The sequence below is a fragment of the Acinonyx jubatus genome, chromosome D2 (genome assembly GCF_027475565.1).
Source record: "Acinonyx jubatus isolate Ajub_Pintada_27869175 chromosome D2, VMU_Ajub_asm_v1.0, whole genome shotgun sequence".
Lineage (NCBI taxonomy): Eukaryota > Metazoa > Chordata > Mammalia > Carnivora > Felidae > Acinonyx > Acinonyx jubatus.
In genome coordinates this window covers 48,477,105-48,503,243 of record NC_069393.1, presented here as the reverse complement: position 1 = coordinate 48,503,243, position 26,139 = coordinate 48,477,105, and the positions used below count along the sequence as shown (strand labels likewise).

Genomic DNA, 26,139 nt, shown 5'->3' with positions numbered 1-26,139 from the left:
GTAAGAGGGACCAGGCATGGCCTGGCAGGGCCCCCTAGGGAATCCCACCCTTGTAGCATCCTACAAACACAGATACTTGTCCTTGCTCTCTGAGCCCTAGGATGAAGATCCTTCCACTCCACCCAGCCCTTCCTCATCTTCCACTGGTCTCACCTTGGCCACCTTGGTGGGTTTTTACCGGCTTTGTTCTCTCACTGAACTGCCTCGTGGCAGGCCTTGGCGGGACCCTCCCACATTTCCCCATGCCAGGGTTCACTGCCCGCTACAAACAAATACATCATTTCCTGAGGCCTTCCTCTGGCTCCTGGCATCTGCTTTGCTGCCTCCGAGGTGGCCAAGTACCTGGGGATTATTTCTCCCTAGTCCCCATAGCTCTCTACTCACAGAAGTTAGTACCCGGTAGCATCTCTGTGTGCTTGAGCCAGAGGATCCTGCAAAGATTGTCCTGTCTGGCTCCCACAGGGTTAAGCTCCAGGGGCCTGCTGTGCTCCCTTGCAGGATGGGGCATCTTCATCAGCTGCCTTGCCTCCCCCCCGCCCACCCTCGTGCCCATGTTTTCTGGGATTATCCTTCCAAATACCCTAGTTGCACTTGAATCCTTGTTTTGGGATCTGCTTCTGGGGGAACCCAGAATCGCTGGTACCTTTACCCCTTTCTGCCTGGCCTGATCCTTTTTGTTTCTCGTCTTCCTCACACACTCTGAGCCGTTGAAGGTCTCCTGCCCTGTACAAGGGGAAATGTCATCCTTGCCCGGGCTCATTCACTCTAAACACCCTGTGTACCAAAACCTCCTGACCCTCATCCTCCTGTCTCTGTGAAACTAGAACCACAGCCACGCCATTCAGCAGGTGCACGGAAGCGTGCAGGCTCCGAGCACTGGGGGCCTGTGGAGTCCAGGACTCCGCTGGAGGCTGCTGCTGTTGGGAGGAGTTCTCTGGGGGAATGGAGGCCAGTATAGTTTTCCCAGGGCCTCGGTGGTGGTACATCTTTACCCCGTGTACACCCACACATACATGCTCCACACGTACACATTCCACGTGCATACCCGATACCTACCACATATACATACATATACCCTATACACAACACACAGACACCCCATAACACGTACCACACACACATACAGGTTGCCTCCCAGCTGAGAAGGATTTTCTCAGCTTCCAGCTCAGCACAACGGTTAACATTTAAACAGTGGTTCTGACTTAGCCACATCTGTTATCCATGCACCATATGTGTGAAAATCTGTGTTTGCACCCATGTGTATATGTGCCGGGGACATGGCTGGGAGGAGGCACGCGGTGGCACGGGGCAGTGGGCCCAGGCAGTCATCACCGTGCCCCCACCCACAGGGCTGGTTCTCAACCGGAGCCTCCCCATCTCGGAGAACCGCTCCCTGCAGCTGACCGTGCTGGTCAATGACTCGGACTTCCAGGGCCCCGGGGAGGGCACCCTCTTCCTCCACTTCAACGTGTCCGTGCTGCCTGTCAGCTTGCACTTGCCCAGCACCTACACCTTCACTGTGAGCAGGCGGGCCCGCCGCTTTGCCCAGGTGAGCCCACAGCCCAGTGCCTACCTGGGGAGGGGCATGGAGGGACCGAGGACCCCCAGGGTGGGGCACTCTATTTTACAGATTGCAAGCAGGGCTGGTGTTGAGAGACACTCCCTCCCTGGCCTAACGTGTACACAGAGTGGTCCAGGGGAAGCCACGGGCACGGGGCCAGGGAGGCTGGGGCCATGACAGAGTTGACAGAGTCACAAGGGTAGGGCTAGTGGGCACCATGGACCTCTTTGTGGCCGTCTTCCTTTGTATTTTTAAAACATATTTTGTCCAACTGTAAAAGCAATGCCAGCTAAATCTACGTAGGCTGACTTGGAAAGATGCTCCTGGTGGATTGTTAAGTGAAAAGTGATTTGTAAAAATACTGGCCTCCCATGACTCCGTATGTTCAAAAACAAATTTTCATTGATGGAATTTGCAAGCGTGTGAATGCAGGCAGCAAGTAACAGTGGCGCCCTCTGCTGGGAAAGGTGGGGAGCACTTCCACTTTGCCTTCTGCATGTGCGTTTACTAGAGCTTATCTTTCATTTGTCATTGAAAAATAACAGTTAGAAGTGAAAAAAAAAACATAAAGTAGTAAGTATCCGTTAAAAAAGATGCAGGACAGGGAGGAGAGATCCCTTCTCTCCCTATCAACTAGTATTTAGCATTTTAGTACAGTTCTTTCTAGAATGTTTCTCTTAAGGATTTTTGTAGTTTTACTTGGCATTACAGCATGCATATGACTTCACATACTGCTCTTTCCTAAAGGAGCAGCTTCGGATACACCTCTTCAGAATGTCATGTTTAAGGCCATCTCCAGTTGTCCCCGTTTCTGTTGTTGGTTCCCATGCACCCTCCACTCCTGACAGCCACCCGGGTCCAGCACCCAAAGGACCCCACCCTTGGACATATCCAAGCTCCCTGACCTGCCACTCAACCCCGGACCTTTCATGGAAGCAGAGGTCAAGGGTGGTGGGAGGTAACAAGGCAGAGGGGTCCGAGGGGTCTCTGAGGGGGTGCCAAATGGAAGCAAATACCGTAAGAGGTGTGTCACCTGTGCTCTAGCAGACTTGAGATCAGAGGGACTTGAGTCCCAATAAGGCCTCACACTCACTGTGATCTTTCACCCCCCTCCCCGGTCTTTGTGACTGTAAGTTAAGGATAGTGACCTTGGGCAGTTTTGAGGACCGTATCAGAGAGTGGAAGTAAGCACATTTTATATGGGAATGTGCTGGGAGATCTAGGAGGTAGTAGTTTTATTATGGTGTCGGGCCTGTGTGTGGAGGAACCTGGCTGTGCCCTGGGCCTGAGCAGGGCTGAGTGAACACCTGCTAAGTGGCTGCAGGCCAGGCCCCACCCTGCCCTCTGCCCCCTGGCCTTGACTAGTCAGAGCTCCTGCTTTTAAGCCACTGAAACCAGTGTCTAATTTGAACTTCAGTGGCCGAGGGGTAAGGAGAGTTCCGGGCCCCAGCAATGGCACTGCCTGCCTAGCATCCCCTGGAGAAGCATCCCCTCTTTCCCAGCGGTTCCAGCCAGAGTGCCAGGAAGGCCCCTGGATCTCGTGTGGGACAGGCAGAATCATGTGGCCTGGGCACGGTGCTCTGACCGACCAGGCAGGTGACCTGGAGCAACCGGGCCACATGCACTGAGGATGGCAGTCGGTGGTCCCCATAACAAAACCGGCCTGGCCGGAAGTCGGGGAGGGGAGGAGGGGGACCCAATCGGCCTTCGTGCCTCAAGGAGCCGGTGAGTAAAGAATGAGCCGGGAGAGTGGGCACCTGCCTGGAGGCAGGGCCCTGAGTTCTTCCACCTCTGGCCCCCAGGAGGTAGGCGGTGGTGTGATGGGCAGGGCAGGGGAGGGCCAGGCATCTGGATGGGTCTGCAGGTTCCAGGGGCGTGGAGGACGGGGACTTGAGGGGGGTCTGTCATACCTGGAGCCCGTAGGGGACTGTTCCAGGACTCAGGCCGGCCAGGGGCCCCTCCAGCCACCATCACAAGCCAGTGCCGCACCCAGCTGAGGCATTTCCTGTGCCCCGTGCCTAGATTGGGAAAGTCTGTGTGGAAAACTGCCAGGAGTTCAGCGGCATCCACGTGCAGTACAGGCTGCAGCTCTCCAGCACCAACTGCAGTGTCCTGGGGGTGGTCACCTCAGCCGAGGACACCACAGGGAACCTTTTCGTGAACGACACAGAAGCCCTGCAGCGGCCCGATTGCTCTCAACTCCGGTACACGGTAGTGGCTGCCGACCGGCCAACCCGCAAGCAGACCCAGGCCCTGCTGGTTGTCACCGTGGAGGGGACATGTGAGTGCCGGGGCCGCGTGGAGGATGGAGATGGGCAGGGTAAGGTAGAGCCATGGGCTTCCCTCATAGAAGTGGCCTGGGTCTGCCCCCTTCACCCAATGGCAGTGCCCCTGGGCGCGAGTCTCCTTCCCTGCAAAATGAGACTAAGAGTGCCCGCTGCATAGCCAAGCGGGAAGGGTGACAAGGAGAATGTATAAAACAGCTTAGCCCAGAGTGACTGAGTAGTGAAAGGTCACTATTCCCCGTCACCACTGCCAGTGCATTCTATACACGCCCTTGCTATAGGACTGCCAGATAAAATACAGGACCCTGGTTAAATTTAAATTTCAGGTAAGCAACAAGCAATTCTTGTTGTAAGTATGTCCCACACAACATTTGCAGACTTCCAAGTGTGTCGATGCAGTGGTAGGGATGTACTTACACAAAGCAAGCATTCAGTGTTCTCTCTGAAATTCAGGTGTAACCGTGCATGTGTATCTTTGGCTGAGTGTAGCCCTGTCACATCCTCCCTCCATGCTTAGCCCAGTAGCTGCCCCACCCCTTGCTGTGACCGTGGTACCACCCTACTTCCTCAGTGGGCCCCATCACTGCCCTGTGCCCTGATGCAGAGGCACCCCCACCCCTCTAGCCTCACCCATGAGAGAAGCTTGGCCAGTGCTTCCCTCTGCCCCTGGATGCTGGCTGGACACCGGGCCCAGGCCAGCCCTCTGTGACCAGCTTTCTGCCACCCCCAGATGTGGCTGAGGAGCCAGGCTGCCCCCTGTCCTGTGCAGTCAGCAAGAGACGCCCTGAATGTGAGGAGTGCGGTGGCCTGGGCTCTCTGACGGGCAGGTGCGAGTGGAGACAGGGAGATGGCAAAGGTAGGCCCCACGCAGAGCCAGGGGCCTGCGGCCAGGCGGGGGAGAGGGGTAATGGTGGCTGAGTGGAAATGGGGTCCATGTAGGCCCTGCCGGCCACTGTGATGGCCCTCCCCTCTCCACATGTGTTCTCCAGAACTTTGTCCCCGTTTGTAGTTCCTGATGTCAGGAGAGGGTGAGCATGAACACAGAGCACGGGCGGCACAAGGACGTGCAGTCTTCTCATCGCCATGGGACCACAGGTCCTCTTGGGTGTTGGAAGGTCTGGGCCAAAGTTGGGATGTGGCCCCAGGCAGTAGGGCTTGGGTGTAGATGGCAGCAAATTCTGAACTGTGCCCACCACCCCATGGATCCCACTCACGGATTCTCTGCTTGGGCCTCAGTTTGCTCCTTTAGGGGGAACAGGGTTGGCCTGGGAGGCCCTGGGGTGCCGCCCTTCTGGCCCTGGCCATCTGACCTTGTGGTAGTGACCAGCCTGCCGTGTGTCGTAGGAATCACCAGGAACTTCTCCACCTGCTCCCCCAGCATCAAGACCTGCCCCGACGGCCACTGTGATGCCGTGGAGAGCAGAAATGTCAACATCTGCCCCCAGGACTGCCTCCGTAAGCAACTACTGGGCCTGCAAGTTCAAGGGCCCCGGGTGGGTGGGAGTAGCCAGCGGGAGGGAGAGGCTTGGACTCCCACCTGCACTTCAGCCAGACAAGCCTTATGCCTGGATTTTTTTGCCAAGACTTTTTCCAGCATTATATTTGAACAAAGGGCTTTGCACCACCTCCCACAAAAAAAAACAAAACAAAAAAAAAACAAAACAAACAAACAAACAAAAAAACCTCTGGAGACTGGTGCCTGGACCAACACTCTCCAGTGTCTCCCTGGGCAGCTCACATGGGTACAGCTCCCAACCCCTGATTGTCCTGGCTTCCTGATGCCTCTTGTCTGCTTCTGAAAAGTAACTATGTGTGGACCTCAGCGAGGGCCCTGGACAGCCTGTAGGGGCCTTCTTCTACCTGCTGGGGCCACTGGATTGGGGGCAGACTGTGCTGATTCCTGCCCAGGTGACCCAGACTTCAGAGCTCACTACCCTTCCCACCCCCACCTACCCCCATGTCTCCCACCCACCCCACCCCCTGGCCTAATATGCTGACATCATGTGCAGAGGGACTGCTCATGCTTCTTCCTGGGTGGTCCTGGTTGGTTTGGTCACACCAGGAGGCTTAGTGGGCTACATCTGTCACCAGGGGGCGGCAGCATCATTGGTGGGCATGAGCCAGGGGAGCGCTGGGGGATTAAAGCTGGCTTCGGTATCTGCAACTGTTTCCCAGAGGAGAAGAAGTGCTTCTGCGAACCTGAAGACAGCCAGGGTGAGTGGGTGGGGGACACTGCGGGGGCCATATGCAGGGCAGGGCTCCCCACACCTCCCTGAGCCCCAAAGAGCCAGGGAGGAAATTGCAGGAAGGCAAGTGAAACCCCGGGAGACCCTCCTCCTTCCCTCTGGGCCTCGGTTCCCTCATCTGTGCAGAGGCATCTAGGTCAGGGCCTCTACAGAGTAAGTTTTCTGCCCTGAAGTTTCATGGTAAAGGTTGGGCTGGAAAATTCTTCCACCTAGTAACTCCACATCTATTCAGTTTGTCCTTGTGCAGGGCCTTCTCTGGGCCCATGGCACCATCTGACTGGAACCCCACTCTCCCAGCCATAGCCTCCAGGTGCTCCTTCTGGGCCAGCAGGTGCGGGCAGGTGGCATGGGTCTGAGCACACGGGAAGCTTTCCTGCCTGGGCCCAGGGATGTTTTTCTTGTATTTGAGTTGTTGCGGCATGGCACTAGGCCCTGAGCCGCTTTCCTTCCCTCTCCCAGTTTTACAAAGAAAATACACTGGGAACACAGCAGAGGAACCCTTCCTGCCTGCCTGCCAGCCCCCCGGCTGCCAGCATCCCAGGGCTAGCACAGTGCATACACTGCCTCTGCTGGGTGGCCTCGGGCAGGCTGCTTAAACCCCCTGTGCCTCCTGGCCCTTCCATAGGAGGGTGATAGCAGTCTCCGCAGGGAAAGCGACCTGCCAAGCGGTCGGTGCCGTGTGAGTGTCTGCGTTATGCTCACGACTTCGCGCTGCCACACTTGCCGGGCCGCCCGCCTTGTCACAGCAGTCCTCCCGCTGCTGCGGTCATGCCACGCTGGTGCCCATTGGTATCGGGGCACCCTAGCAGAGCGCTGTCCCTCACGGCCGCCCCTGCCTGCAGAGCCGCTGTGTGACGAGCTCTGCCGCACGGTGATCGCGGCCGCTGTGCTCTTCTCCTTCGTCGTCTCCATGCTGCTCTCCACCTTCTGCATCCACCGCTACCACAAGAACGCCCACAAGCCACCCATTGCCTCTGCTGAGATGACCTTCCGCCGGCCTGCCCAGGCCTTCCCGGTCAGCTACTCCTCGTCCGGCGCCCGCCGGCCCTCTATGGACTCCATGGAGAACCAGGTCTCTGTGGACGCCTTCAAGATCCCGGTGAGGCTCCGCGCAGGACCTCCGCCTGGGAGGCAGCCCTCCTGGAGGCACTGTGGGTGACAGACACCCCAGGCCTGGGGAAGCTAGGAGGTGCGGGGAGGGGCACGCGGGGTTTCCTGGTGCCACGTCCTGTAGCCCACAAGTGGCTAATGCATCCTCACTCACCAGGAAGACATCACAAGCAAGGCCCCAGCCTCCGCGGAGCTGCCTTCCAAGGAGGGCAGAGGACATGGAGGCAGTTTAGCAGAGTGGAGAGTGATGGGTGCTCATTTAGGTGGACTGAGATTTGGGAGGGTGGGCCATGCCATACCTGATAGGCAACTGTCCTCCAGATGCCCCGAGGGCTGCGGGCTCCTCCCTGAGGAGGAATGTGGATTTTATTCCCAGAGGGTGGGGCCCTGGGGGTTAGGGGTTCAGCAGAGGAGGCCCATATTCTGCCTTCATTTCTGCAGGCTCCTCTGTTGGGGAGTCGCCGGGGTGGGTGCAGAAGTAGGAGCCCTGTGGGGCACCTGGATGGCTCAGTGGGTTGAGCATCTGACCGACTCAGGTCATGATCTCACAGATGGTGTGTTCAAGCCCCGCTTTGGGCTCTGTGCTGACAGCTCAGAGCCTGGAGCCTGCTTCAGATTCTGTGCCTCCCTCTCTCTCTGCAGCTCCCTGGCTTGTGCTCTTTCTCTCTCAAAAGTAAATAAACACTAAAAAAAAAAAAAAAAAAAAAAAAAAAAAAGAAGAAGTAGGAGCCCTGTGATGAGGCACTGTCCTCAGCTAGGCGAGTGATGGCAGCAGGCAGGGGCTGGGCCAGGGTGGCAGCAGTAGGGGAGTTCATCTGTGGAGTGGAAGAGGGGGTGCCATGGGCCTCTGGGCCAGCTGTGGAGGAGGCAGGCCCACGAGGACCCTAACTGGCTGGCTGATGGAGAGTGCTACCCAGAGCTGGCAGCCTCCTGATCCCCTTTCTCCATGGGAGGTCCTGGGCCTGCAGTCACTATGTGCTCCTGAGAGCCCCCGTCCTGGCCAGGACTCCCCTCAACCTGCCACGCTTCTTCTGTATGCCTGCTGGCAGGTGCCACGGAGCTGGAAGCCAGGTTCTAAGAGGACCTGAGAAGAACACTCAGCTCCGAGGGTGCATGTGAACAGAGGCTCCCCACCCACGGCCTGGCAGCAAGCATCACAGAGTGTGCACCTTGACAGGGGTCACCGAGTAGGGAGCTCAGGAGTCACGGGGCCTTTGGCAGTGTCCAAGCAGGGCTGGGAGGTGGCTGGGGTTTGCAGGGGGCGCTACTCAAGGGTACTCCCCCTTAGTGAGGGTCTGGGCCACGGACGCCATCCCCAGCTGTGGCAAACACTGTGGACTCCGTTCTGGCTTTCCTAGTTCTAGTCACTCAGCAGACAGGGGGTCTGTGACCCCTGTCCCAGGAAGCGTCTCAGCCTCGACAGCAGGCCTGTGGGATGAGCCACTTGAATCCTTTGTAAACCCAGGCAGTTTATGGTGAGGTGCACAGGAAGGGCAGTGCCTGTGGGCGCTTGTGCAAGTGGACACACACCAATCTCAACCCATGTCCGCTTGGGCCCACGGCACAGAGAAGCCAGAGCCCAGCCTGAGGACCCTGACCAGCTCTACGGACATATTACACAACTGCTGGACCTTACTTGTCTCTTGTATAAAGTGGGAAGAAACGTTAATGTCTTTTAAGAGGATCAAGTCAGTGCTGTCTACACATGCTTAGTGCAGTTTCCGTGTGCAGTGAAAACTTCTCCAGTGCAGTGTGGGTTGAGGACACCAGGGTAACAGTGATGACATTGTCAACCCTGACCCTGACTGTGGGTTCCTGGGGAACTTGAGGCAACACCAGCACGCCCGGCAGCTGGCCAGCAGGGACCCTGGATGTGGTGCCAAGGGGAGGCTGCCTCTGCCCATGAAGAGCACGCACACCTGTACATGGGTGTTGGAAACCATGGTCCTGCTCAGCAGGGCGTTGGGGCCCAGTGGTGTCATCTGTGTGGGTCAGATGAGTCTGGCAGGTCACATCATAGCAGCGCCCCCAGGCCACACCCATACCCAGCTGCAGGGAGAGCTGGGGCAACAGACACCCATAGTGGCCCAGGAGGGAAGGTTCCTGATAGGCTTTGGCATCCCCAGTCAGAGTTCAAAGATGCAGAGCCAGGCTGGGGTCTGGGACGGTGTCCCAGAGTAATCTGAGTTGGGTTTCAGTGGGAAGGCAGGGTGGGTACAGGGGAGCGTGGGAAGCATGGGGAACAGGTAGAGGCAGGTCCAGGGAAATGGCCAGTCCCATGGGAGGAGCAGCGTCTTCCACAGAGGAGGACGGAGGTTCCCAAGTAGCACGGTGGTACCTTTTCTGGAGCACCACACAGGGACGTTGCCCTGGACACTTCCATCCATAGCTGTGGGTCCTTGGCCAGGAGGCAGCTTGGGCCACTGGTGCCAATTCAGTCCTCTTGGGGGTCCAGGGGTTCTCTAGAGAGGACAGATTGGGACCTGGTCTGTGGGATGTCAGTGGCTTATGGGCCTGGTGTCCAAAGCAGAGGCAGCACTGGGAGGCTTGGGCTTAACTCCCAGGGAAGAGGCCACACTCCCATGTGAGTACACCCTGGGTGCTAGGCTAGCCCTGAACCCCTTGTTTGAGAGACAATGACATGGGCCTGGGAGGGCCCAAGGCATGTTCAGTAGACCAGGGATAAGCAAGGGTCCAGGCATCCAGAGTCCAGGCCATTCTGTGTCAGCACCTATCTTCCCATAAGGTGTGGGGTCCTGCCCTCAGTGCAGGTGGGTGCCCATTGTCCGCAGGTTCAGGTGACCGTTGTTTACACACTGGTGCTTGTCCACGGTGGGGGGGGGGGCCTCACTTATGGGCCTTGCTGTCCTCTTTTCCTCCTACCCTCACCAGCTTTCTCCCTTCTCTTCTTCTTCCTTCAACCCCACATAGGAGGATCCAAAGTGGGAATTCCCTCGAAAGAACTTGGTTCTTGGGAAAACCCTGGGAGAAGGCGAATTTGGAAAAGTGGTTAAGGCGACAGCCTTCCGGCTGAAAGGCAAAGCAGGGTACACAACCGTGGCCGTGAAGATGCTGAAAGGTACCTGTCAATGCACTGTGCACAGGTGGCTCTGCAGGAACCCCGAGGGCTGGACGAAGCCCCCCTGACAACCAGGGTGCTGGCAGCCAGCCGGAAGCCTTCTCCAGAGCCCCCCATTGCTATTCTCGAGGGGCTGCATTCTGGAGACCCCCGTCACGGATGAAATGGGCCAGGGTGGGCCCTGGAGAAACAGGGCAAGAGGACTTTCCTCGCTTGGAAGGCTCTAGAGTGGTATTGCTTTTGCATCAATATTGGGTAAAGATCTGAGTTTTTAAGAAATTAAAAGCCCTTTTTGTCTTGATCTGACAGCTCTCCCTCCCCAGTCTGCCCCATTCATTCCTCTCACCCCCTGGGGTCCTGGTGAAGAAGCCACCTGTAGGGACTGGCCCCTGCCCCCTGGGGCCCTACCTGGCCTGTCCCTGTGGCCCTCAGCGAGGGCCCTGTGACCAGTCATGCCACAAGTTTGCCTCTAAGTGGGTATATGCTCACCTACCCATATGCAAACACTGGTGTCCACCCAGAGACTGGGTGGACAGTCCAGTGGCCCAAGGGCCCAGTGGCCATGCAGTGGGTGCAAGCTGGCAGATGTACATGAGAATTCTAGTGCCGCAGGTGGGGCTACACCGTGACAACCATTACCTGAACCAGTGGGTGCTTCTGAATGCTTACCTAGGCCCTCAGACTGGGGTCTCCCCATGCCCCCCTGAGGCTCCAGGAACTAAGGGGCCACACTGAGACCAGCCCAGGCCACCACATGTGGGTCCTGACACCCTATCTCCCAGCCGCCCTCTCACTTCCAGTGTTCAGCCAGAGGACGCAATGTGGCACAGCTGCCCCAGGAGGCCTGTTGAGCCCCAGCTTCTGACTCCACATCCCTCCCCTCGAGATTAGCCTCCTGCGGGAAGCCCAAGCACAGCTCTGCCCACCCTCAGGACGCACGTGCTCAGCATGGTGAGAGGCCACCTCTGTGAAGCCTCATCGTCTTCAGCTTTCTCCAGGGCCTCACCCTCCTGTTGCGTGCTTGGTCGGCAGGTGTTTTAGGACACGGGACACGCGTCTTACCTTCCCGGGATTTATGAGGACGGTCTCTGTGCACCACTGTCCTTAAAAGATGACAACTGCAGGGAAATGCAGCCACTTCCACACACAGCCTGGTCCCAGGAGGGTTTCCATGGAAAGAGCCTGCCGATAAGGAAGTTTGCTCCTCAGGGTTGTTATTCCCCAGAAGCAGATGAGGCAGCTGTTGACCCTCTTACAGGCTGAGAGAAGCCCTGAATAGCAGGGTCTTTGGGGGTCTTGTCTAAACCTAGGTAGGCTGTCTGGGAAGGAGATAACCAGGGTCTGTGCAGACCCGTAATGTGGGTCAGTAACCCAGGGTGGTCACAGAGGGGGCTTCCAGAAGGGATTGGTTTGCAGCCTGCTCTGTTTACGTGCATTTCAGAGAACGCTTCCCCAAGTGAGCTGCGGGACCTGCTGTCAGAGTTCAACCTCCTGAAGCAGGTCAACCACCCACATGTCATCAAGCTGTACGGGGCCTGCAGCCAGGACGGTAAGGCCGGCCAAGGGACAGGCAGCTGCCCAGTGCAGGCTGGGGGCTCTGGGCTGCTTCGTTCTTCCTCCTTCCCCTTCCTTGTCCTCTCTGGCTCTGGCCCCACCCGAAGCCTGCATCCTCCCGCGTCAGTGAGAGGATCAGGAAGGGCTGCTGCAGCGGTGTTTGCATGAGGCTCCTGCGCCCGGGCCTGCTGCAGCTGCACAGAGGTCTGTGGTGACATCCTGGTCTGTCAGCACCCTGCTCTAGGCAGAGCTCCAGGGCAGGGAGCCCTAGAAACAGATGGTATGTCCTGGGCACCTACTGGGGACTAGGAGTGTCATGACCTCCAGGTGACCCCAAGCCCAGCCCTGCACGGTGAAGGCATCGTCACCATCTCTCACATAAGGACACAGGAGATTGGCCTGGTCTGTGCTGCTCGAGGGCCTCTCACTGTGTGTGCTCGTACACGCAGATGTGTGTGTGCTGGGGGAACGAGAGGGCAGGGTGCCCCAAGGAGAGGGCAGCAAGGACACTGGTGGACACCAGCAGGACTCGAGGCTGGGCTTGGGACAAGACTGCAGCCTACGAGCTGCTGAGAACAGGGAGCAGGTGCCACACGAGGCTCCAGATCTTCTGCGTCCGTCAGCCGTCCCCAGCCTGTGCTGCAGCAGGGCCGAGGATGTAGAAAGACGTGAAGTCCTGGCAGCAGGGGGCTGGCTCCCGGGGCAGCGCTAGTGAGGCAGCCGCCTGCCTTGGGCACCCCAGGAGAAGGCTGCGCTCGGCCGCCCAGGGAGCCTCTTTGGCATGGCCGGCACAAAGAGGAGAGCAAGCCGTGCGAGAGTGAGCCGGGACTGAAATACGCGCTGCATGGCGCCCAGGCCACTGGCCAGAGAGGGCTGTGTCCTTGTGCCCACTTACTGGTGGGGGCAGAGCCTGCCTAGGGGCCCTGCAGCCTCCTCCCGGCCCAGGCTCTGCAGGTAGCCAGCTCACAGCCCCCTCTCTGCCCCCAGGCCCGCTCTTCCTCATTGTGGAGTATGCCAAGTACGGTTCCCTGCGGGGCTTCCTCCGAGAGAGCCGCAAGGCGGGGCCCGGCTACGTGGGCAGCGGAGGCAGCCGCAGCTCCAGCTACCTGGACAACCCCGAGGAGCGGGCCCTGACCATGGGCGACCTCATCTCCTTCGCCTGGCAGATCTCTCGGGGGATGCGGTACCTGGCTGAGATGAAGGTGTGTGCCTTGCCAGCCCGGGCCCCCGCCGCTTGCGCTGGGGCCCGGGCTTCAGGTGTCCCTGCTGCTGTCCTTCCTCGCAGCTTGTCCATCGGGACTTGGCAGCCAGAAATGTCCTGGTAGCTGAGGGGCGGAAGATGAAGATTTCGGATTTTGGCCTGTCCCGAGACGTTTATGAAGAGGATTCCTATGTGAAGAGGAGCAAGGTACCGGGTCCCCAGGGGTGTGGCCCAGGGCTCCCAGAGGGGTTGGAGGGCAGGGGGCAGGGTTCCCGCAGTGGGCCTGGGCAGAGCCCTTAGAGCACCTGGGGAGGAGAGAGCAGATCGTTTTAGAGTATAAACTTCTAGCTGTCATCTTCAAATCCCTCCCTAATCGTGGGACACAGGACTCGTCCCTGTGTCTGTTCCTTCTCTTCCTGAGGGCCATACGTGCCCTTTCAGAGCACCCCTGGGAAGCTGGGCCTGCAGCTTCTTTTGCTTTTCATCACCTTTGAAGGTCAGCTAGCGCTGCAGAAATGACAGTTCTCTTCTCCGTAGTTGTTCCCCTCCCTTCTACAGGATGAAAGGTCCCTTGTTTCCTCTGTGTAACTTAGCTCTTCGCTCAAAGGAGACTGAAGTCAATAAGCCTCACTGTGGCAGTCATTCTGGGCAGAAAGGAATGAACTGCGTTACAGGTGGGGGCTCCCCTGGAACAGGGACCTGGGAACCCCTGGCTGGGTGACTTTGGAAGGCTCACAGGGAGGCCCTGGAGAGGGAGTCCAGAGACACAACGTAGGATTCTTAGACGCTTTCTCCAAACCACTGGGATAGGTGGTTGGGGGCCCTTCTGGGGAAATTTGTGTCCCTGTATTGTCCAGTGCCCTGTGGCAGTTCCAAGTGATGTATAAGTGTGGGTGTTGCCTTCCTGGGGTCAAGGTTACATGCATGGGGCACCACGATGCCCATCTGGGCAGCCTGGCAGGGGGACATAGTTCCACTGCCTTCTCAGCCCCTCTCCTGTTGCCTCCTGGTGACCAGACAGGATCACTCCTGGGGCCTTTCAAGAGCCATACCTACTGGCTTTCAGAACAGACACTGCTCATAAAAGAAAAGCACAGAAAGTGACCACATACACTTCAGATTTGTTCTAAGGGATTAGGAGAAGCCCTGTGTCGCCACAGACTGTGAGGATGATGTTTCATTTTTTTCTGGGGTTTCTGTGGTTCTGTTCTGTTGTTTAAGCTTATTTATTTTGAGAGAGAGAGAGAGATCATGGGCTGGGGAGGGGCAGAAAGAGAGAGAGAATCCCAAACAGGTTCCGTGCTGTCAGCATAGAGCCCGACACGGGGCTTGAACTCACAAACTATGAGATCGTGACCCGAGCTGACATGGAGTTGGTCACTTAAGGGACTTAATGGCACCCCAGGTGCCTCTGGGGTTTCTGTTGTGACAGCATATCTCAGAACTGCTGAAGGGGAAGTGGAGAGGGGCCGCTTCCCCTATGGAGGGGTGTGGACACGGCCTTTCTATAGATGCACTGATCCCCCCAAAATGGCCTGTGTCAGGGAGCAGAGAAGTACAGACATCCAAGCACAAGGCCTCCTAGAGAGCACAGGCAGCAGGCAGTGTTGTTACGAACACTCACACCTCAGAAAGTCACACTTCATGAAGGTTGGAAATCGTGAAGAATGCTTTCAAGAAAAAGAAACCGCAGTAAATTTTGCATTAAAATCGATCAACCACATTTTTGGTTGATTCTTGTCGTAAGACTTACCTACTAACTTGTTTCTCAAGTTGCGCTGGAAAGCATTTGTTAGGTCTGACCCCAACAACTCTGCAGTGGGCGCAGTTTCTCAGAGGCACAGTTTCTCAGCCTTGTTAGCACAGGGCTGTGGGATAAAATGATAGGGAAAAAAGAAGCCCCAAGACATGGAAACAGATTTCTTCTCTCAGGGCTTCTCAGAAAAGCCTTTAGTGTGTTGGTTTGCCTCAGAAGTCCCCAAGATGGAAACGCTGGAAGTTGGTTTCCTGAACTCATTCACCCTCAGAAATCAGGAGGTCTTGCTGGATGGTGTTGTTGGCCCACACATTGGGCATCACCACCCAGGGCACCCCAGAGCCCTCCGGACCTGGCCCTAGGGAAACCTGGCTTGGGTGTGGTCTTGATTCCTTGGGTTTCTTCTCAGCAGGGATGTGATGCATGACGAGCACCCCCTGTGTAGCTGTGGGCAGGCCAGCTGACACCCTCCAGCATCTCAACTGTGCCTGGGAGACCAGAGTTCCAGCCCCTCTGAGGCTCTGCCGCCAGTTCTGTGCCTGGGAGCACTCTGGACATTGCTCCTCAGCATCCTTCCAGAGCTGGAAATGCACGGGACATGGCCCCACACTCCCCACCCCCAGTTCCCAGGGTGTCAGAGCCATGTTAATGTCTTCCCATCATTCCCTTTTTAGGGTCGGATTCCAGTCAAATGGATGGCAATTGAGTCTCTTTTCGATCATATCTACACCACCCAAAGTGATGTGTAAGTATGGGTGTTGCCTTCCTGGGGTCAAGGTTATAATTCATAGGGTGCCACGATGCCCATCTGGGCAGCTTGGCTGGGGGATCAACACTGGCCCCAACACTGGCTCATACCAACCATCTGCAAGGACCACCTCCCTGCCAAGTTGAGGGGCCTTCATGTATTCATTCAGCAAACAGCAGGGGCCCACGCAGTGGTTCTGAGAGTCACAGTGGAATGCGTGAGAACAGTGAATGGGTAACTGGAAATTTCCCTCACCATCCTCCTTGCCAGCCCCTCCCTCTCCTCCCTGGGCATCTTAGTGCCACGCAGGCCCAGCTGAACCGTTCCCCTCTGTGGGCCTGAGCATGGGCTGGGCTCAGACAAGTCCTACCATAGGTAGGGTGGCCTTGGGTGAGTTGCTGGGTTGGCATGTCCCAATCTGCTTGAAGAAAGGAACCAACACTCGGCCTTACAGGTCAAATCATAAGACCTGATAGTTTTCAAAAACACAGCAGACTTGTTTCTGAGTGTTCTTCCATCAACGCACATGCATTTCTTGAATCATGTGGGCTGAGAAAAGGCAGTTCCTAAACAGTTTTAAGCAGCTGTGTTCCGATTACGTGACGCTGACTGTAGACAGTTGGAAAAGGCAAAGGCAAAGGGTAATGAAGACACTGCAAGTCAGTTGGGTCGCATGGCCCCTGAGTAGCTCCTGAAGGTCCTGGCCTACAAGACCGTCTAGTGCTTTCCATGGTGTGCAGGCATATGCTTCTTATCTCTGTAAGTGGGCTCATGTGATGATGCTATTTTACAATGTGATTTTGGTCCCACTTCACGGTAAGTTCTCCCTCACAGTTAAATAATTTTCTGTGGCAGTGCTGTTTTTCTTTGAAGATTTTACGTTTCCAAGCCCACAGAAGAGGTGAAGGAATTGTACAGGCAGCCCCGTGGCCTCAGTCCCCACCTCACATGTTGGTGTACCTCCCCGGCTGCTCCGTGCTGTCTCTGGTGCTTTAGCGCATCTCCACAGGGCCAGCCAAGTACCCCTTGTGGGTGTGGGGGCTGAGCTCTGGCGGCGGCCTGGTGGGCCTTGTGCACGGCAGGCGTGAGAGCAGGGCAGGCAGCCGGCTCATCCCTACCTCCATTCCACATCCATCCACGCAGTCAGGCCCAGGCTGAAATCCGTAAGCACTTGGCTGGCTCTTTGCACTGGGGGCGCTGATGAGGTCAGCAACAGCTGGGGGGATGGACGTCTGGTCTGCTGAGAAGGGGACGCTGCTGGCCCAGTGCAGCCACCCACTGGTTGTCTCACTCCCCTTAGGTGGTCCTTTGGTGTCCTGCTGTGGGAGATTGTGACTCTGGGGGGCAACCCCTACCCTGGGATCCCTCCGGAGCGGCTTTTCAACCTCCTGAAGACAGGCTACCGGATGGAGAGGCCTGACAACTGCAGTGAGGAGATGTGAGCAGGCTTTGCTTTGGCCCAGCCTCCCTCAGACACAGACAATGCACTCATTCCCTCGCTGTTCCTGAGCAGCCCTGGGCACGAGCCCACGGTGAACCAGGGAGTAGGTAGTAAGAGGGCAGAGCACACCAAGGCAGAAGGCTGAGAACCAGCACTGCGCACGATGGCAGGTGCTGGGGACCCTGACTCTGCTGGGAGCTGAGTGGGTTTCCTGTGGGTGGAGGCTTACATGGATGAGGGGGAGTAAGGCCAAGGAGAGGTGGTGGAAAGGATAAAAGGGTGCTTCAGACCCAGAGAGCAGCTTGAGCCCAAGGTCTGTCCCTTTCGGACACCTGGGGAGGGGCAGATAATTCAGAATGACCCTAGGAGTGCACACTGGGGAGGGCCCACATGGAGGCACAGAGGCCGGCAGGGGGCAGGCAGGAAGAGCCTGCCCCACAGCCCAAGAGTGCTGGAGTCTCCACATGGTAGTTCCAGCAGATGATTCTTAGAGGCCAGGCTGAGAACACATGGGAAAGGCACCACCATGGGCAGAAACAGGCCTGTCCATTCATTCAACAAAACCTGTTGTGTGCCTGCCACGGGCCTGGCTCAGGGCTAGATGAGGGAGTGCAGGGGTGAGTAGATACCACGTCCCTGGGCGGCTCAGGGCACACCCACGTGGCAGCCCTGGAGGCCCTGCAGCCAAGCCCGGGCCCCAGGGAAATGAGGAAGTGAGGACGGCCCAAGGCAGAGGTGTGGTTGGCAGAAGCTTTTGTTTGTTTCCATAACCAGTTCATACTTGATAAGAGTTTAAGGACTAGCCCCCGTAGTGAGCATGGCATCCTGTCAGCTGTTTACCAACATCTTTGAAAAGGAAGGGAAAACAAATCTCTTTCAAGGGCAAGGAGACCCACAGGATGCTGGACCACAGCACCAGGCACCCTGACCCCCTAACAACCCTCGGATCTTGGCTCAACTCAGCGAAGGATGTCCAGTGATGCAGAAACAGCTTTGGGGTTTGAGAACAGAGCCCTGTGGGCCCAGGGCACCGTGCTGGGTATGGTGGCTGTGATTGGGCAGTCCGTGCTGGGTCATAACTGCTCATCTGTGCTTCCCGCCAGGTACGGTCTCATGCTGCAGTGTTGGAAGCAGGAACCAGACAAGAGGCCAGTGTTTGCTGACATCAGCAAAGACCTGGAAAAGATGATGGTTAAGAACAGAGTGAGTACCTGGAGCTAATTCCTGGCGTTGCCCACCTGCAGGTGGAACATGGCAGTGGGGGGACTCCAGCCTCACCCCTGTTCTGTGGAGTTCCCAGTGCAGGGTCAGAGCAAGGCCGTACAAAGGGAGATGGTCGTGCCGTCCCCTGAAGGCAGCCAGCACCTGAAACATTCTCCTTGAGCCAGGCCCCTTCTCAAATCATAAAGAAACCAAGATTCTTCCCTTTGTGCTTAGAGCTGTCCACAGACAGGTGTGGGAAGCAAATATTCCAAAGTCAAACAACATCATTTTCAGTAAAGAAACAAGTCATCAGAGTAGAGCTGTGAGGGGCCCGGCGGGGGGTTGGAAGCGGCTAGAGAGTGGTGGGGACTGCGGCCAACAGGAGCACGCCAGCCCCTCTAAAGGATCTCTCGTTGTAGCCACACATAATCTATAGGAATATGAGTACCAGAGTGCCTAGTCTTCTGAATTTTAAAGAATATTTATGTAAAGCTTTCCAGTTTTTTTTAATGCTTATTTATTTTTGAGAGAGAGAGACAGAGCTTGAGCAGGGGAGGGCCCAGAGAGAGGGGGAAACACAGAATCTGAAGCAGGCTCCAGGCAAGCTGTCAGCACACAGCCCGACGCAGGGTCTGAACTAACAAACCATGAGATCACGACCTGAGCCAAAGTTGGACGCTTAACCCACCCAGCCACCAGGCACCCCTGAAGCTTTCCAGTTTTTAATGTTACTAACTCATTTAAATTTCCAACAGCTGGGGCGCCTGGGTGGCTCACTTGATTAAGCTTGAAACTCTTGATTGCGACTCAGGCCATGATCTCACAATCAGAATCAAGCCCCGGGTCAGACACTCTGCCCCTCCCCCGCTTGTGCTCTTTGCATTCTCCCTCTCTCTCTCTTTCAAAATAAATAAATAAATAAATACTTCCAAAAGCTCAGTCTGGTCCAAATAAGTCATATCTGGGAGACTAAGTTCAGCCCATATGCCTCTGGGTTACAACTCTGTAGGTAAACGAGACAGCCGACAAGTTTCAATTAATATTTATTGAGCAACTGCTATGTACCATTTTCTGTCTCAGATGCTGGGGATACAAGTAAACGATACAGACACAGATCTTACCTTCAGGGTTTCAGGGTTTCATCTTTACCTTGGCACATTTACTAAAAGTTGGCATTTCTTCAAACACAAAAACAAATGTGCCAGGTGTAGGCCGCTTGTAATAAAACCTAACATCAGGGTACCATTTGGGCCAAGCCTCCAAATCCTGTGAACGCAGGATTACCTTAAATAAAAATAACAGGTGATGCCAAGAGAGCCCACCTTCCTAGAGAAGCATCCAGGAAAATGCTACAACTGTTCTTTACACATTTAACCAGGGCAGGGGAAGTGGCAGGCACTGAGAAATCATCATGCTTGGGAGCTAAAGCCCAGAACATCCTCCTATGCAAAACCCACGTCAATGACTTCAGATTTCTGAGTCCTGATGCTCTGTTCTAGGTGGGAGTCCTCAGAGGAAAGCTGAAAAATGTTAGCAGGTCAGAGATGCTTCTTGGCACTCACACATGAGTAATGGGGCTGCAGTGAGCTCTCCCAGATGCTTGGGTTTGGTAAAATGGGCCGGTTCCCCAGTGCTGGATGTAGTAACCCACCCCCTTCCCACATGTTGCAGAGGCAAAACTAGGCAATGAAGGAGCACATTTCTGTCCCAGGCAGGTGACTTTCTGGAGGGAGCAATGAGGGCTGTGGAGCAAGGCCAGCCAAGGAGAGGCTGGGAGGGCTCAGTGCTGGCTGTCTGGCAAGGGGCTCAGGTCGTGAGGAGAAGCTAGTAGGCCAGCATGAGGTGGGACTCAGCCAGTGAGTCTGCCTTTGGGAGGAGAGGAGCAGGGGCCATGTGGTGACCCACGCTGGGATGACCAACTATCTCTGTCTTCCAGGACTACTTGGACCTGGCTGCCTCCACCCCATCCGACTCCCTGCTTTATGACGACGGCCTCTCGGAGGAGGAGACGCCCCTGGTGGACTGTAATAATGCTCCCCTCCCTCGAGCCCTCCCCTCCACGTGGATTGAAAACAAACTCTATGGTAGAATTTCACATGCATTTACTAGATTCTAGCAACATCGTTCCTCTCTGCACTATCCTTAATCTCTGTAATGCTTTTTAAGAGTGTTTCTGGTCTGAATGAAACCAAAGTTCTCTCTGAACCTTTTTATTTGTAAATGTCTGACTTTGCATCCGTTTACATTCAGGCATTTTTGAAACCGTGTGTGTGTGTTTTTTTTTTTTTTTAAAGGATGTGAAAATAAGTATACTTACCACACTGCCTAGCAACTTATGATAATAGAAAAGAAAGAGCTGGGCAGAATTCTCAGGGGATATTGAGAAAATGATAAACAAGTCATTTCTGGGTGGGTATGCATCAAGTCATAGTACTTCTAATTTAACTACTGGGATAAATTTACCCAATCTGGGGAGGCATTTCATTCAGACAGGAGGAGCCGGCACCACCCCACCTGCACTGAGGGCACAGCCTGTGGTCACTCCCAGAACCCATCTGGGTGGGCAGGTGGCTCTTGGGAGGCCACTCCGTACTAGGGAGCTCAGCCCAGCCCACATGCCCACCATCAGGGAGGACACATGAAGACTGCTGTTTTCACATCCTTTGCGTTACACACCGTCATGACAGTTGTCACTTACGAAGTCAGTGCTACAAGCTGGAGCAAATGCTTTCGAAAGAACATAGTCTGTGGTGCTGTGGTCTTGCAATGGACAGTAAATATGGTTCTTGCCAAAACTCCTTCTTTTGTCTTTGATTAAATACTTGAAAATTTTTTCTGTTTCCTAACTTGATCATTGATTGCTTTTAAATCTTGGAGTGTCAAGCAGTTTTCAGCCGAGATTGTTCCTTTTGCATGCCTCCTGAGTCACTGATTCCTTGCTGGCTTTGGGTCTGGTGCCACACACCATTGTCTTGTCGACGCTGTGGGGCTCGCCCGTGCGCACCCTTGATTTGGAAGATTCTCTCCTCCGTGGTGGGTTTGGATGGAAGACGAGTAGGCTTCTTTACATTAGAAAACTTTTTATAGAAGCTTCCCACTGCAGTGAGCCCTTTAATTCAGCAATGCTTTATGCTGCCTTAGAAAAAGACTTAAACAGGTCAACAAATATTTATATCAGATTTGGGAGTTCGAAGCTTATAAAAGTCAAAATTGGGAGTTTCTGTTAAGTTACAGTTACCAAGAGAGCACGTGATATTTCCCCCCAAATATGACAGTGTTTTGGAAACCCGGAGCACAAAACCATTCATGTAATTGGCACAGAAAACCAGAAAGTTTGGTTTGAACCTCAAAGGGAGTTTTGCCAAGGCCTTACTGTCTGCACATGAAGTTTTGGTTCTTCAGTGCAGAGCAAATGATCTGTTTTCATTTTTAGGCATGTCAGACCCGAACTGGCCTGAAGAGAGTCCTGTACCACTCACGAGAGCTGATGGCACTAACACTGTGTGTCCAAGATATGCAAATGATAGTGTATATGCTAACTGGATGGTTTCACCCTCAGCGGCACAATTAATGGACGCATTTGATAGTTAACATTTCTTTGTGAAAGGTAATGGACTCACAAGGGGAAGAAACATGCCGAGAACAGAAAGTCTGCCGGCCCCTCCTTTGTGCACTTCACACTGGCTGGTGATTTTCCCTCCTGGCAGACGTAGCGTACTGGACCAGAGTTCTGAGTCCAGCCTTTAGGTATTCCTTCCTCTCCAGCCCTTGGCAGTGCTCTGTGTTGGTCTGTGTTCATCAGTGACCACCACACCCTGTGCTCAGACGTGTGGGTCCCTCACTCACTACCTGAGTGGTTTGATTTTTCTTGTTGCCAGCAAACAAGGCAACACGATTTAAACATGAAGCACACACACCAAAAAAGGCAGCAGGAAAAAAAAAAAAAAAAAAAAACTGGCCCAAATGACACATCCTTGTTCAGAACAAGAAGCCCAGCAAGGCCCTATCGTGGTATCGAACCCTTGGCCAGGGCTGGAGGGGACAAGGGGACCTTGGGACAGGCCTCAGCTCAGCATTTGAGATCCTGGGAGCGGTTTGTTTTTTGGTTTTTGTTTTTAATCGTGTAACCTTTTCTTAGGAAGACATTTGATTTTTATCATGAGTTAAATGGATTCTTCAATTTAGCACAATAGATTTGATGCCATATTTGCTATGTAGATAGGCGGTGTGAGAGGACAGGGCTCGCTGGACACTTCACTGTTGTTCCCATCACTGAGTGATCACTACCTTCTGGCGAGAACAGAATGAAGAAGAGGGCGTCTGAGTGGAGTGGCCTCCCGTCCTGGGATTGCTAACAGCCGAGACTCGGCTGCCATGAATCCCACCCCTGCCAGCCCCCAGGGTGCCGCATCCGTCCAGTGCCAGAAAGCGGTGCCTCATCTCGCACATTAGGAGTGGGTGGGGTTAGTGCACAGTTTAAAAGGGACAGTTCTGCTAGTTCTGTTAGAAGTAACGTTGACAGTGACCGAGGATTGCTACCCTTCTGATCACAGTTCTGATGTGGAAAAGACAATGTTTTGGCTCTCATAGAGCTTGTGTGAAAAGGTACGTGTATCCATTCATTCTGTGTTTGTAACTCAGTGCTGCTATATAGCAAGACGTTTTTGTTTATTAGATTCTGACCATGACTCATAAGCTTCTTGTCATTCTTCACTGCTTGTTTGTGGTCACAGACACTCAGTGCCCCTCCCATCTTGTGGAGGCGGCTTTCGGGAAGTCCCCGACAGCTCTTCTGTCTGTAACTTTGCAGGAGAGGGTCGGTTACCAACACACTGCCTGGTCTTCAGACTTCAAGCACTGTGAAAGATTGACAGTAGCCTCATCCAAATACTGTATCCTACAGGCATTTCACAAAAGCAATGAAATGGGGGCATTTTTGTGGCCAAGAAGGCTTGGATGAGTATGTATCAGAGCCTCATGATGTGTGTGTATGTGTATGTGTGTGTACACACACCCAGAGAGAGCGCTGGAAAAACACTTACTGGAGATGGAACATGGCTTTAGTTTAGGCCGTTTTTTAGATGCACTGTGATGAATTCTGTTACAAATACCTAGTTGTGGTAAACTTTCGGTTTTCAGATGTGCTTAATGATAGTCTTAGCAATGCAAAAATAAGGAGAAACTCTCTCACCTAATTAAAAATACCTTCCCAATAAGTGCGAGTTGCCACAGTAGGTTTGTTCTTGGCAGGGTGAGAACTCCAGGTCAAACTGGCTGACCCAGTGATGGGGAATTAACTCTTGACCAATAATCTAATTGTCTATTCCTGAGTTTTAACAGCATTCATATTTACTGGTCCTATCAGACAATTTTCATATACATATACACAGAAGTTACTAAGTATTAAATATTACTGGCTGTAAGTAGCAATCTGTCAGTTATTAAAGTTTGTAAAATCTATTTATGAAAGGTTATTAAACCATACCATGTTAATTTGCTTTTGTAATCAAGGTGACTAAGAACATAATTTCAGTTATGTAAATAAAATTGTGTGTCATAAAATGTGTAAACTTCTTTTCTCTTTTTAACTTCCCAGTTGGAAACCTCAGGTTTCTGATTTTGAAGTTTCAATATAAGGATTGAAGTATCACAGGGAAATCTGTTGTATTTATTGACTTGTCTCACCCATTATGTATGTGATGAGGCCCGTTTATGGCAACAGTTAAAACTCCTCTAACTCTGCCATTCAGGAAATTCCTTCCTTTATGTTTCCTTCCCTAAAATAGAGTAGCAGCCAGTCTAGTTCAGGTATTTGTGGCTTTCTGGCAGTTTTTCTATGGCTTATTTCTTGAAACTGCAGTTGGGCAGTTGTAGGAGAGAGGATGTAAAATGCATAGCCATAAGTGAAGGTCCATTAGTCAGAGGGAAAAATTTGTCCTGAACCACCATGAAGCTTTAAACACTAAGTGCTTCTGTTTATGTCTTCCTGTTGGGTCGTGGAGGCATGCTCTGAGCTCCTCCTCCAAGGCCTGGCAAGGAGCAGGCGGGTCAGTTGATAATCACATGTTGTTACCAACATAAATCTGATTTCTGGTTGTATCGTGTGCTAGATGGCGAGGACCTGTGTCATTTCCCTCGTGTGTGTGCACATGTGCGCATACACAGGCTGTCCCTGGCCCTCGGAGCTGTAGCTCCTGGCCCTCAGCACCCATGTCTGCTCTTGGTGTCCTCCTTCAATCTGGCCACAGGGCTTGGAAATAAATATAATTTCTAGGGTCAGTTATTTGCTACAGCCTTTCTCTCTGAATGTTTAGAAACGTATGCCGAGAAAATCTCATACTAAAAATACTAAAAACCCCTTTTTCAAGAGCATTGAACTTCCATCAGGAGTGTTTGTGTGTGTGTGTGTTTGGTTTATTTGTCTTTAAAAGTCCCATTTCTCCACTGTCTTCCACAAAGGATGCTTTCCCACCACAAGGCCAGCTTATTTGGGTGGAAATTTAGCTGAATATAATGTCTGAGAATGGGGTCCGGACAAATACTTCACATATAAAAGAAAATTCTAAGGTAAAACATAATTTCCCCCAGTAGAAATAAAGCATTTTTTCCCCAGTGAATGGTTTCCTCTCCTCCTTTGAGCATATTGACTTGTAGGATACTTAGCAGGTGGTATTTAGGGTAGTTCTAGGAGGTGCCTGAGAAGCCCTTACCTCTGTGGCCCCGGAAAGACATAGTGTGGGTCTGAAGGGCATGTGCAACGGTAGGGGGTGCTGGGAATGCCTCATATCTTCAGTGTGGAGATAGGCACAGAACTTATCCCCTGCTGTCGCCCTCATGTGTACAGAAAACACCCCTTTCTGCTGAGGCCACCTGCTGTGTCCTCGTCTCTTCCCAGGCAGCAGCCTCAATGGCCTTGTTAGAACCGTGTTAGGGATTCACGTGACACATTCTTAGCAGACATTGTGAAAAAACCAGAACCTGTATGTAGAGAGTTTTTCAGTTTGGGGCAGGTCTGAAGTTGAGGCTGGATGGGTGGCAGTGTGACAGCAGGAAGAATAAGCATCACATCCAGAGTTTAAAGAGGAACACACTATCGATGCCCAAAAGACATCACGGTTAATCTTTGCAACTCAGGTTTTGATTGCTGTGTCAAGCGAGGGGATATTTTTTGCAGAGGTTTCTGGGATGTGCTAAATCACAGGACCTGGCCAAGCAACATCTCTCAGCGGGAGCCCGGGCCCAGAGTCGCGACAGGGAAGCCATCTGCAGGGACGTGTGGCTGCAGGAACATCAGTGTCACGGGGAACTGGGCCAGGCAGCGCCGAAGGAGTCGCGACCCGAGACCACCACAGCCACTGTGACCCCAGGAGGTACCATAATCCTGCATCCTTTCAGAGGATACTGAGCAATTCAAGTTCAAAGTTAGCATAAGCAGGCAAGGTAAGGACAGTAAGTGCATTCTAAAACTAAAAAAATATTTTTTTGAGAAAAATCATTTTGATATTCATACACAGATAATACCATGAAAACTGTCAATTGCTTGAATAAAAACGTGAGGCTTCATTTTAAGCATCCCTGTTTTTATTTATCTTGGTCAACTTTGTAAACAATACCAGAGTAAACCATATGCTTTTTGGCTGCTCTCGGCAGAAGGATGAATATGAGGCTGCCTCTTACTACCTGAGGCAAAGGACTTTGCCCGGAGGACACACAGTGCCTGTATCACAGCCCTGTCCTCAGAGGCTTCGCTCACCAAGAGCCTATGACTTGCTTCATAGTTTGTGCCTCTTGAGGGTTTTAAAGAGCTTGAGGGGCACCTGGGTGGCTCCAATCGGTTAAGCATCGGACTCTTGGTTTTGGCTCAGGTTATGATCACAGATTCGTGAGTTCAAGCCCATGTCGGGCTCTGCGCTGTCAGCACAGAGCTAGCTTGGGATTCTCTCTCTCTCCTTGCT

The 26,139-nt window shown here is 53.7% G+C and overlaps 1 protein-coding gene across 2 annotated transcripts in view; it reads left to right on the top strand.

Annotated features, from left to right (window-relative positions):
* RET (ret proto-oncogene) overlaps window positions 1-26,107 on the top strand; it is a 54,751-nt gene extending 28,644 nt beyond the window's left edge. Inside the window, exons 6-20 of one of the 2 annotated variants that reach the window (XM_027062594.2) lie at window positions 1,350-1,549; window positions 3,584-3,842; window positions 4,577-4,702; window positions 5,191-5,301; window positions 5,938-6,060; window positions 6,935-7,191; window positions 10,134-10,281; window positions 11,723-11,830; window positions 12,823-13,037; window positions 13,121-13,243; window positions 15,467-15,537; window positions 16,841-16,978; window positions 18,085-18,184; window positions 20,121-20,268; window positions 21,618-26,107. In XM_027062594.2, coding sequence (XP_026918395.1) covers window positions 1,350-1,549; window positions 3,584-3,842; window positions 4,577-4,702; window positions 5,191-5,301; window positions 5,938-6,060; window positions 6,935-7,191; window positions 10,134-10,281; window positions 11,723-11,830; window positions 12,823-13,037; window positions 13,121-13,243; window positions 15,467-15,537; window positions 16,841-16,978; window positions 18,085-18,184; window positions 20,121-20,268; window positions 21,618-21,775 — 2,285 coding nt within the window. In that variant the 3' untranslated portion in view covers window positions 21,776-26,107. Of the gene's footprint in view, window positions 1-1,349; window positions 1,550-3,583; window positions 3,843-4,576; window positions 4,703-5,190; window positions 5,302-5,937; window positions 6,061-6,934; window positions 7,192-10,133; window positions 10,282-11,722; window positions 11,831-12,822; window positions 13,038-13,120; window positions 13,244-15,466; window positions 15,538-16,840; window positions 16,979-18,084; window positions 18,185-20,120; window positions 21,031-21,617 lie in introns of those variants that run through there. The other variant, XM_053207108.1, reaches the window with a different exon arrangement.
* The last annotated feature ends 32 nt before the right edge of the window (window positions 26,108-26,139 follow it).